This window comes from Quercus robur, chromosome 4 (assembly GCF_932294415.1).
Source record: "Quercus robur chromosome 4, dhQueRobu3.1, whole genome shotgun sequence".
Taxonomy (NCBI): domain Eukaryota; kingdom Viridiplantae; phylum Streptophyta; class Magnoliopsida; order Fagales; family Fagaceae; genus Quercus; species Quercus robur.
In genome coordinates, this window is record NC_065537.1 from 62,299,036 (window position 1) to 62,311,665 (window position 12,630).

At 33.1% G+C, this 12,630-nt stretch overlaps 1 protein-coding gene across 1 annotated transcript; it reads right to left on the reverse strand.

Annotated features, from left to right (window-relative positions):
• Window positions 1–210: 210 nt before the first annotated feature.
• LOC126722347 (F-box/kelch-repeat protein At3g23880-like) lies at window positions 211–4,319 on the reverse strand. The gene is made up of 2 exons (XM_050425501.1): window positions 3,177–4,319; window positions 211–507 (listed from the first exon to the last, which is right to left on the reverse strand). The coding sequence occupies exons 1-2, from the start codon at window positions 4,317–4,319 to the stop codon at window positions 211–213; spliced, it is 1,440 nt and encodes a 479-aa protein (XP_050281458.1).
• Window positions 4,320–12,630: the final 8,311 nt, after the last annotated feature.

A 12,630-nucleotide genomic window follows, 5' to 3' on the forward strand; every position in this document is an offset into this window, starting at 1 on the left:
CAAAATTTGAATCCTTTTGAATCCAAGTACGTGCTATAGTGGCTGTTTCTGCGATATCGGGAGATAGTTTTCAACTTTCTTTGAGTTTTTTCGATAGAACTTTCTCAATGATTCTGTTGTAATTTTCTATTGCTTTCTTCACAAAAAATTCCTCCCTTTTGCCAGCTGCTTTCCCCCCTTTTTATAGCATTATTCTAGAGTCCCGAGGAACTATTGATTCCCCTGTTTTGCTCCCTGGGTACCAGAGCCCGTTTTGTACCCATCGCCTAGAAGTTTGAGCCTTTTCCTGTTTCTCATTTTTTCTTCCTTTTGGTGTTGTTTCTTCGAAAGCCCATGGCTGACTTTCCATTCTGGAATGCACTTGTTTCTGATGTCACGTTCCTTATGATTTAGCTTTTGGTCGTCCTTCCTCTTTGTCATTTTTCCCAAGTGGGCGAAATCCAACTCTGCTGATTCGAAAGTTTTTTTGCTGCTACTTCCCTTTTTATAGCTCCTTATTCTGGTTCCCTGAGGTAGCGTTCATTTGCATTATGAGAGGTCACTCTAGGCTTTCTCCTTTTTCTTGCTGCATCTCTGGTACCTGAGAAGGACGTATCTACCCTTTGTTTCTTGTGTTCTTTTGGCGTTTTCTTTGAGCTGTCTTAATCCTGTCTTGGCTATGCTACACGCCTCGGGGATCCCGAGCCTTTGGCAGCCTTTCGGGGATCCCAACTCAGCTCTTTACGTTGGTTCTTCTCTAATCTTCCGATCTGAGCCCTTTTTTTTTTCTTTTTCTTCCTTCTTTTCTCGTAGGCTTTAGGGCTTGTCTTTTTTTATGGTTTTTGGGCTTCAAGCTTTTTTTGGGCTCACCTCCTCTTTTCATTTTCTATGGCCCCTTGTGCTATTTCCTTGGGCCTGGGTGTTGTGATTTTTTAGACCTCAACACCTTGTGAATTAATTTGTTGAGAAACTTTGGAAGTGGAATACATTATTTGTGAGGTTAAATACTAGACTTGCCTAATTAATTGCTTAGTTAGCAATCTCTAATTCATAGCTAGATGCAATGTCAAGCTTTATGCTTATTGTGATAGGTTTGCTTGGTATTGTTTAGGTTTTAGCTAAATTCATTTGGAGCTTGGAAAATTAGGCTTCTGCAGGTTGCGAGGTAAGTAACTTTTTAATGGGATTTTCGGAAACTAACCATGTTGCATAAACATTGTTTTTGGGTTAAACACATTTTGGAAAATTATTTGTGGAACTATGTTTTCTTAAAAAGTATTGTGTTGTGACCCTATTATACATGACTATTTATGAATAGTGCATCATATTTGGTAATGTATATGGGGAAATGCATGATTTGTTAGCATGAAAAAGAATAGTATCTTTGATTAAATTCTTGAGAATGGATTTTATGGATTTATTGCATTATTTGCAAAATATAAAGATGCTTTATCTTGATCTATGTTATTTGGGAAGTTAATACAAAATCTTTTTGACAAGAAATGAGTTGAACGCTTTGAGAACCTTGTGAATATCTTGGGTATTCAAATATTTTATGAAACTACTTGGAAGTGAATTATGTATTTTGAATTAAAGGTAATTTGTGAACTCTTTATGTTCTACCCATGTGCTGTAACATGTAATTACCCGATGAGTATCTAGTTAGATACTATAATCTGTGTGACATCGATATCTTAGCACTCATCTTTGTGATGGTTAATGAGTTCTGTCTTTGTGACGGCAAATTAGTTCCATCTATGTAACAACATTGTCATGTGGCCTTGGATTTGGAATTGTATTGTTATTGCTCACAAAACATAGTATGTAGTTTCATGGGAGCATTTTGAGATGTTTTGTGCCATATCATTATAATCATTATTGTCATATTATTTTTGGAAATGGTTTTGTAGAAATTATTTGGAAATTCTCAAATTATAACATGCTTTGTAAACTATTCATCATCATGAAACTTGCAGTTCTCCTTCCCCCATTAATTATTCTACTTATTAGGCTCTGTCTCATCCCATTCTTTTACAAATTTTTTAGACTAGGCAATGACGTTTTAAGAAAGGTTTTTTTTTTTTTTTTTTTTGGGTGGCTAGCAGTAGTTAGACCAACTACCAATGGAGGCTGGACTTTTGTAATGGAGATATTTAGATGTACATCCTAGAGTAGGCTAGACTTATTCTTTTGTATCTAATAGTGGTTATGACTTCATTTCCATTGATGGGATAAGTTAATGATATGTAATTATATTTATTCAGACCTCCATTCTTTTGTGGCCAATGGTCATTGTAATTATTGCATAGAGCTTTGGCTTACTTTGGGAGTATTGTAAATGAAATTATTATGATAATTCTTGATGTTGGTACTTGACATGAATTATTTGGATTGAATTGTCAAAAATGATAAATCTACAGGTACCTTTGAGATGTTTTTTTCATGCTTTGGACCTTTTTGGGTTTGGGGCGTGACAAGATTGTTTTCCAACTCAGTTAAAGTTGCTACCAAACATAGATATATGAGATAGTTTTATAGAAAATATTTTTTGTAAAATAACTCATTTTAAATATTAACGTAGAAACAGCCAAAGTATTAAGTATGTAGTTTAAGATATGATAGGCAACAACTCTAGAAAAAGTTAGGATTATTGCGAATTAATAAACTAGACTTTTATTAACCAAAAACTTTGTAATATCAAAATCATCTTAAAAAACCAACAACATTGAAATATAAATGTTTCCATAATAGAAATTTCAACTAAAACATTAACTAGTTAACTCAATTGATTAAATTTCTTGTCATCGAACCGAACAATGAATCGGGTTCTAATTGGATATATGAAGGATGTAACCTCTCCTTCGATATTCGATTAGGAACTTCCTTCCAAGTTCTCTTACCTATGTTATGGTTCTTCCTTCTCGCTTTCCTTTCATTAACAATTTTTGTTGAATAAAAAATTTGATTTCAAACACCGCCTATATCAAAAACTGATTGTTGCCTTGACCTAGTGATAAAGAGTAATCATCCTCGAGAAGGCCCCATAGGTACTATTCTGCTATCAAATCTGGAAAAAAAAAATTTTATTATTAATATTAAGAGCCTCAAATAACTCTAGATAACCAAAACACTAAGTACTAAGGTTATAAAATACAATACCTTCTGATTATTTTATATCCGTTTCTTTGCCATAATACATGCATAGATGCACCATTTATGTAATCACCTCTTCTACTTGGCTTGTATTGAAAAACTTCCAAAAATCTATTCGGCTTTTCAATTTTAAGATTCTTAAACTTTCCAGTGAAGGGATCCCATAGTACAAGGTGCCCTTCTTTGTTTTCCGTGAACAAATTACCATTCCTCCAAAATCCCAAAGGACGCCCCAAATCCATTGTAGGTCCAATGCTAAAGAGTTTGATCCAAGACTTGTTAACACCAAATTCAAGCAGCACCCATATATCAATGAATGTTGTTTGCTCTTTAGAAGGGAAGAATATCATAGCAAAGCAATGTCTTAACTCCGTAACCAGCCTCCACCACCACCACTTATGGCGGCAGTTCCCATTGTTCCCGACACGATATTCATTTGGCACCAATGCCGTGCGGAAAGTCTCTTCGCCCATATTGAATGCAACAATCTCGTCATTGAGGACATTGTCGCGACCACCAGAATCTGCATACCAATAAAAAACACCATCTCTATAAAGTGTCGATTTCTTTTGATTTAAAAAGCCATATGGTAGATCTACAAAAAGCTCTTTCAGAGAACTGCAGTTTAAGCTATACACCTGAACTTCCTGCTTTATCTCCTGATTTGGAAGCCATAACTCGGAAGTGAGAATTCTCACCAACTTAAAGTCATTGGATCTAGCGTCAAAACCGAACCCAACACGGTCACTTGTGATAGACCAAATGGGATAATGGGACACAAATCTTGTAGCCTTGACATCTAATGTGGAAGGATTCCACATAATAATGTCAAAGCCTAAGTCATAGTAAAGACAGAGAAAACCGTTGCAAGAAGCAATGATTTTGACACAAGTATAAGGTAGATATATAGGACTAGGAGTCTGAGTTGGCACACATTCAAGGTTTTCATGAAAGAGAAATGAACAAACTTCTGTTTGAATACGGGATTTATCTATGCCTTTGAAAAGGAGGAGCTGGTTTTGGGGGGTGCTAAGAATCGAGTGGTTGATAAGATTTTTGGAGTGAAAATCTGGGTTCCCAATGAGAGAAAGCCAAGTTTTGCAAACAGTCTTGAATTGTATGAGAGATTTTGGGGGTAGCCATGACAGTATATGCACCAACAACTCCTCAGGAAGATAGGTTGACATTGCTTTCATTCATGAATTATGATGAGCAATATTTCTAGTTTCTGTATGTGAGAAAGCTTGGTATTCCTACTTCAATTGCAAGTCTTTTTTTTTATAGGGAAGAGAGATTTCATAAAACTAGTAGCTAATTGATTGTTTACCCTATTTCTTATTTTAGAGATTGTACCAAATAAAGACTTTCATAGAGATAAACATTAGAAAGAAAGAAAAAATTGAAAAAACACTTTTCCTTAATTCACAAGTCTCCTCTAAATTTTATAATTGAATAATTTCTCTCTTTATATTTTGGAAATGAGTAGATTTGACCGAATCTTTTTTATTCTTGGAATATTACATAGTAAAATTACTAAAATACCCCCCTAAGTTTACAAACTTGCCAAAATACCTCCATTTTTCAAATAACTACTCAAAAAACAAAAATTAATTCACCTTCTTAATGAGCATTCCAAAACACATATCTAAATCTCATCCTTCATTCTTTAATTTCATCAATACTTCTCTCTTTTTCATTTTCAATTATTTTTTTTAAAATGTATATCTTGGTTTTGTTAATTTTCTCTCTTAGAGCCCTCAAATAGTTCCTATGATTTTAGGTTTGCTATTACCCAACAAATTACCAAAGTTCTAGAGATTTAGTCAAGGTGCAAAGCAAGAATCTATATTAATAGAGTCTAGTTAATGGGTTCCCTTATGGTATTTGTTAATTAACCATTTTAATTAGAAAATTTTTTATACTACTTTTACGGAAAATATAAAAAGCTCTCAAAAAAATAATTACTTTTTTCTTTTCCTAGAAAAAAGTTTCTAATAATATTTTATAAACCAATGCCCTTAGGGTATCTGTTAACATTTCCCGTATTAATATTCTTAGTAAAGGCAATGTAGACATTGAGACCATGGTATTTGCCAAAACCTATTAATTACTAGAGGGACAAATATCTACTCACCTGCCGCTCTATTGTTTCTCTTTTCTCTCTCTATAATATAGTTCATCTTTGTTTCTTAATTTTATGACCTTCAATTTGTCATGTGATTTATTGGACTTGTGTGTGTGAGAGAGACCGCAAAAGTGCCTCTCAAAAAAAGAGATTTTTGGATGTTTTGAAAAACACCTCTCTTTTTTAGTATGTAGTGTGGAGTTGCCACTTATATTTTTTTTATACAAAAAAAAAAAAAAAAAAAAAAAAAAAAAAATACAAAATACATGACTGAATTGTTCTATTCTCATTGATTGAATAAAAAAGAATACATGTTTGATAAATTGAGTATTACATGGCTTTGGGTCCTAGTTACAAACTACCAAAAAATTACATGGCTTTTTGTCCTAGTTACAATCTACCAAAAAAAAAAAAAAAAAACAAAGATAAAGACTAGGTCTACCTATCCAAAGACACTAAATTCAGATGTTAGGTTATGGAATGAGAAGGTGTTAGGCACCCATTTCACCCAGATAGAGTCTGGTCTTCTAAACTCTTATGACCAATGTACCCCTTTATGCATGACATGAATGATATGTTGTACACATGAACAAAACTAAATCACATAAGTTTATTTATGAATGCATCCCCTTCTTTATTAAAAATTCATATCTGTGTTGTGATAAAAATTGATTTTGGTTTAGAAAAATGATATATGTCTTTTATGTGTAGAAAAAATAGTTTTTGAAGAGAAAATTTTAGATTTGTGTTTATTAAATAAATCAAAGTCTTTTTGGTTCTAAAAAAAAAATATCAGATCTATTTTTAAGAACTAAAAAAATGGGTTTTTGGTGAAAGAAAAATCAAATATGTCTTATGATAATAAAAAAAAATCAAATTTTTATATATTGAAAAAAAATCAGATTTGTTTTTATATGTGTAAAAAAAAATAAGAAAAAGATTTTTTGAGAAGAGGACTGTATTAATGAAATAAATCTATGCTACATGCACTACACGAAACAAACACAACTATTCATGATCCCCTTTTTTATTTCAAAATCTGCTATGCTAAAAAATCAGATCTACATCTAAAGAAAACGTAGATCAATTTTTTAAATAAGAAAAATTTAGATTTGTATCTAAAGAAGATACAAACCAGTTTTTGATTGAGAAAAATTCAGATCTATATCTAAGTATGATGCAAATCAATTTTTGATTTGAAAAAAATTCAGATCTGCATCTTATGAAGATGCAAATAAGTTTTTTTTATTGAGAAAAATTCAAATTTGCATCTAATGAAGATGCAAATCAGTTTTTTGATTAAGAAAATATTTTAAAAAAAAATATAGATCTTAACAATAAAAACATCATAAACATATTCTAATAAAGAAAATATTGACAACATATGAGATGAGCATTGCAAAATCAAATTAACACATATTTATTGATGCATCACAAAATTAAAAGAAATAAAAGAAGAAGTAAAAATTAAAAAAAAAAAAAAAAAAAAAAAGCAACCTCTTGCATGGACGTACTCTTTTTCTCGAAAGAATATTTTAGGGTTCAAAGAAATTTATGCAGTTGTCTTTGAAATCTAAAACTCCTTGCTCACAAAAAAGAAATTCTTAAGACTAAAGCCTTCAAAATCTCTTTAACGTAAGAGAGAGAATATCAGAAAGGGGAGTTAGAAATATGAGAAATTTGGGAGCGTGAAAAAGTGTGCTGAATTTTGAATGCAATCTCTATTAGGAGACTTGAAAAATAGCTTTGACCATAAGAATACGAACCGGGACGCATCCTTCCACCAAAAGCCGAAAAGAATGTGTTTTAACGTCACTCGAAGACCATTGGGCCAAAACCCTAATGTGTGCCATTCGGCACTTTGAAAGTGTCGTTCGGCATTCCAAAACGTGTTTTTTAATCCGTATTCTAAAATTTTAACTCTTTTCCGAATAATTTAGGTCTTTTCAGCAACAATTATCTTGTAGACTAATACTCTAAAATAAATCTTGATAAAGTCTAGATTATCCACAATTTTATTGTTATCCAACTATCCCCTTTATTCTCATGCAAGCAATCCTATTTTTGACACTAACTATCAACCAATCACAAAATTATTTAATTAATTTTAATTGTTTAACCAATTAGAATTAATTTAAATTAATCATGCATGGTCGACTCTACCTAGACACAATGCATGCTGACTGTGCAAACTTGATCAAGCGATATCTTTCAATCCAACGGTCTAATTTGGAAACCGGGCATACCGTCGTGACCGTTAGAACCTTAAGATCATTTTTATGATATGCAATGAACAAATTAATTCATGTAATGCAATCATGATTTTTGGGTACATGGATGGTCATTCTAGTCATTCTCCTTGATTAAATCATGGGTGCAAAATCGAGTGTTTATAGAATACCCCTCATTGATAGAGCTTGGAAAGTGAATGTCAATGTAAAACAAAGACACTGATTTTAGTAGCCATGATTTAATTGATGTTGAATTTTCAAAAATTACTTAGCCTTCGAACCTAAAACTTTGGAACACGGAACTAGTGCATTACCTTTTGGAAAAAAAAAAAAAAAAAAAAAAAAAAAAATCTTAACCTACTTGATAGCTAATGAACTTTGAAATGATTCTTGATAATTGAGGTGACCGAAAGACTTTTCTATCTCGGTCTTGAATGTGGATGGTAACCAAGGGGTTTTTCTACCTTGGATCTTGATAAAAGGTAACCAAAAGGCTTTTCTACCTTGGAACTGGAGCTGTGGTGACCAAAGGGCTTTTCGACCTCGATCTAAGTTGTTAAAATGTTGATCAAAGGGCTTTTCTACTTCAATCTGAACTATTGAAATGGCGATCACAAGGGCTTTTCTACTTCGATTTGGACTGTTGAAATGTTAATCAAAGGGCTTCTCTACTTCGATCTAAACTTGCTAGAATGTCGATCAAAGGGCTTTTCTACTTCGATCTGAGTTGTTGATATACGTTTTTAGACCCCTTAAAACACAAGATGTTTAACCTAGTTATTTAGCCAAGTGATTACTTAGATAAATTATTCAGATCTAGGTTAACACAATCAAATCATATCATGTAAGTAATACAGAAATATAAAGAACACACGATATGTTAACCCAAGAAAACCAAACCGGTAAAAAGCCTGGGGAGGATTTAACCTAGCTATCCTCATGGTAAAACAGATCCACTATGAAAGAATTGAATTTTTTACAACAGAATTTAGACCACTAACATCTTATTGCTACCTCGTGTAGAAAACTTACTATCACGACCACGTGACAGCTCCAAGTCCACAGACTACTTCTTTCCTTGATCCACTGCAACCACAAGTACTCCCACTTGTGACTTTGAAACTCCACTCAAAGGTTTTAGATCTGCTTTAAATTCTTTACGCAGCAACTGAAGCAATCACCAAGTTCTTGACATAATCTTGATCTTGATAACCCTAAGTGCGTATAAAAGTAAACACCTCTAGATCTCACAAGAGATTCAACACACAACACATCAAAGACTTCTAAAACGTAGCTAGGGTTTTTCCTTTTATACTTGGAGTAAAATATAAAACCCTACACGTCAAACCGAGCTTGGGCTGAGTTGGAAATTCTGCAAAAAAAATAATTTACACGTGGTTAGATTGATCGAGCCTAATTTTGAATTGATCAAGCCTTGTAGATTTAGACAAATAAATCATGTAATCACTCGATTCCAACTTTACAAATAAACACACTTTGAGCAACCTAAATCTAGACTCTAAGTTTTGATCATGGTTTGCCAACACATTACACATTGAAGTTCTAATACATTTAGTTCCTAAAGTCTTAGAACCTAACAAACTCCCCCTTTGGCAATCCGTGACAGAACACATCACAAAACTGAAATGCTCAAAGTTACAAATAGCCCATTAAAAATTAAAATGCCCAAAAACAATTCAACCTAACTACTATTTATCAGTTGCCAGTGTAAACAGTAGCACAATTGAATAAAAATGTATATTCCTAAAACACTTAACAAACACATAAACGCATGTGTGGAAAATACAAGTAAAAACAAAATAACTTCTTGATTTCACAAAACAAAAAATAAAAGACATATACCATGAATAATATCATAATATAAATCAATAACCAATGTATCACATGTGAAACAAGAAACAATAAAAGAAACATAAAACATAGTGTCTCCCCCTAACATATACAACCCATAAAACTGAAATGCATCACCAAAAAATACATCATGAGCCAAAATATAAAGAAATACATCAAGAAGCTCCTAGATAAAATTTATGTACCCTAAAACAAAAACTGCCCCTATCTCCATGCACAATATGTACTCTCCCTTTTTGTGACGAATTACCAAAGGGCAATCAAGGCTCATCATCAAAAGGAGGTGGTGGAGGAGATCGTCGAGCATTCGCCAAATCAACATGTAAAGCCTGAAGCTCTGCAAGCATATCCACCAAAATCTGTCCTTGCCCTGAACGATCATGACAGTGTCCAGCATACTCCGTAAAGAAGCAACACTCGAAGAAGAAGGTGGAGGATCAACAACGATGGTAGGATCGTCAAACTCCTTAGCAAAAGGATCACCAAATGGAGGAGGCCGAGATGCATCATCTATGGAAGACTCAACTCTGGGGCATTTAGAGCTAGCTTTCATCTAAATTGCTTTTTGCCTAAGGAAGGTGGCACCTGTGGGAGCGATGATATGGACAATCTTGGATGCAAGAAAATCCTTTAAACCCAAATCTAACAAAATCCTATGAATGAAAACCGAAAAGAAAAGACCATGCCCTTTCGAACTACTCCTATGAACCTCAACAAGTGATCGAATGAAAAGAGTAGGAAAACTCATAGGAGCATCAGTGACAAGAGCATACAAAAATGCACATCTCTCAATAGGAATGGTGTGCAAATGAGAGATAGTTAAATAGAATGACAAGAAATCCAGAAAAAAAAATAGTTGAGCTTAGTAAGCTCATGAAAGGTGACACGAGGATCAGTACCCCACTGAATGGAAGTACCAGTGATGTAAGACATAATGTCATCGAGAGGAGGGACCTTGGTGTAAGGATAGACAGGCTACTGTACCAAAGGTACATGAAGAGCAGAGGCCACTACCTCAAGAGTAATGACATACTTTTCACCCATTATTCAACTCGTCACATTCTGGACATTGGAATCATCGGAGTGGACAGAGAAGTTCGAGTAGAACTCTCTAATCAAAATAGACGGAGGAGGATGATCTACATCTAAAAGAGGCAACCAACCCCTACGATCAAAACTCCTACAAATCCCTGGATCAACCTCATCTAGAATCACTTTACGCTTAGCCCACACCTTTTTATAAACATTCAGATTCTCATGGGTTTCTTGGTTTTTTGGGGTTAGAAACCTATCACTCTGGAAACCAGGGGTAAAGGGGGTGGTGGTTTTCTTCGCTTTAGTCTTTCTAACCATGATGCTAAGGGTTGGAAAGAAAAGATAGAAATAGAAAAAATAGAAAAAGAACCAAGGGCAGATTGCATTACAGTAGGTTAGAGCACAAAAATCTCAATAAATAACAATTTATATGATGCATGTAATGAATGCACAAATGATGCATGCTCTAATGCACTGAAATTTGTTCAATTTTACTTCAAAAACCAGCAATTGACTTGAACATATAGTTTTAGACCAAAAACCCCAAATTTTGAAAAACCAAATCTCAAAAATCTCAACAAATTGATCAATATATCATTATACTAGTTAGATAACATCATATAATGACGTAATCAACCAATAACACAAGTCAATTTCATCTATGTTAGCCAAATTAAACAAAATCCCCAATATCTTAAAGTTTCAAGCCCTAGAAATTTCAATTTTTCCCAAATCACAAAATTAATCAAATTAATGCATGGAAAACATGTTAATAGCATCCAAGAACAAAAACCCATAAACCAAAATTGATTAAAAACAACTGATTTGAGCAAAAATCCCAAAATCCCAAGGTTTGAAATTTTCAATAAAAAAAATGCATGAAAATTGTGATTTTAATGAAAAAGAAAGGGTAATTAGGTCTTACCTGCACTTGAGGACAAAAACCCTTAAGAAATTTGAGAAAGAAAATGACAAAAATGGTTTAGATTGAATCCGTCGAAGAAGAACAGTGAAAAATTGTTTGAAAAGTTTGAAAAAGTATGAAGAATACGTGAGAAAAGACTTTTTAAAACACCTTCTGACCGAAATTTGATTGGTCGAAAATAAGCCTTGATTGATCGAAAAACAGATTCGATCGATCCAACATCAATCAAGCACCAATCGAGCCAGGCAAATTCAAACCTAAATTTTTATCACATTTTCAATCGATCAAGCAACAGCTTCGATCGGTCGAAAATCTGGAAAACTCAAATTTTTGAAAAACAGAGCAATTTAATGCAAGAACTCCTCAAAGCATAGTGTTTCATGAATGAGATGCATGAGTATGAGATAAATTTTTTTTCAAAAACACTTAAATTCAACCCAAATCTTCCAAAAACACATTTTTGAATCAATTTGTCCTCAAAAACTCAAACATAAAACACATTTTGCATTAAAAACAAGTAATATATAATCTTGGATGGCCAAAACAAATTCACACACAATATCATGTACTAAGTTTAGCAAAGAATAACTTGTGAAGTGTGTGTAATTAGTAAAAGTATGAGATACATGTGAGGTGATAAGTAGATAGTGATCAATCACAATTTATACATTATTCATCACATAAATTTGAAAGTGGCTATCACCTAAAGAGTTACATCATATAACTCTCACATCTCCTTGAAAACAAGCTTGCAATCATGTAAGTTTCTTGTTTTGCCTCATAATGTACACTCTAATTTTAGCTTTAATCCGAGGCTACACCTTATGTTCTTTTTGTGCATGTGCTACACTTTTTTGAGCATAAGATCTTATGATATGCACTAAGGTGTTCATGATTAGCTATTAAACAGTGGTGAGATGGTTATTTATGCCTTTCTCTTAGGATTTTTTAATCCTTACAATCAAAAACATGTGACTTCAAAATCAAGATCATGTGATCAAAAACTATAAACAATTCCCACACAACATGCATTACATAGCCAAAACTAGCAAAGTGCAGTAAAATTAAGCTCATCCAAGCTAAAAAAGGTACACAAGCATGTTATGTAAAGATAATATGATCAGCCTTGATTACAAGTCCAAGAGAAATAATGCGAAACACATTTTTCCTCCATTTCCCTTTTTTTTTAATTTTTTTTAAAGGAATAACAAAAACAACCTATCATGAAATGCATGAATGTTATGCAATGCAAATCCTAAAAACAAAAAAAAAAAAAAACAAAAAAAAAACAAAACAAAAAAAAAAAAAAA

Excerpts from the sequence above, each read along its gene's own strand:
- LOC126722347 (XM_050425501.1), bottom strand. The coding sequence starts at position 4,319 with ATGTCAACCTATCTTCCTGAGGAGTTGTTGGTGCATATACTGTCATGG. Across the intron at positions 508-3,176 it reads TAAATGGTGCATCTATGCAT|GGAACCAGAATAAGGAGCTA; the intron begins GTATTATGGCAA and ends ACGCTACCTCAG.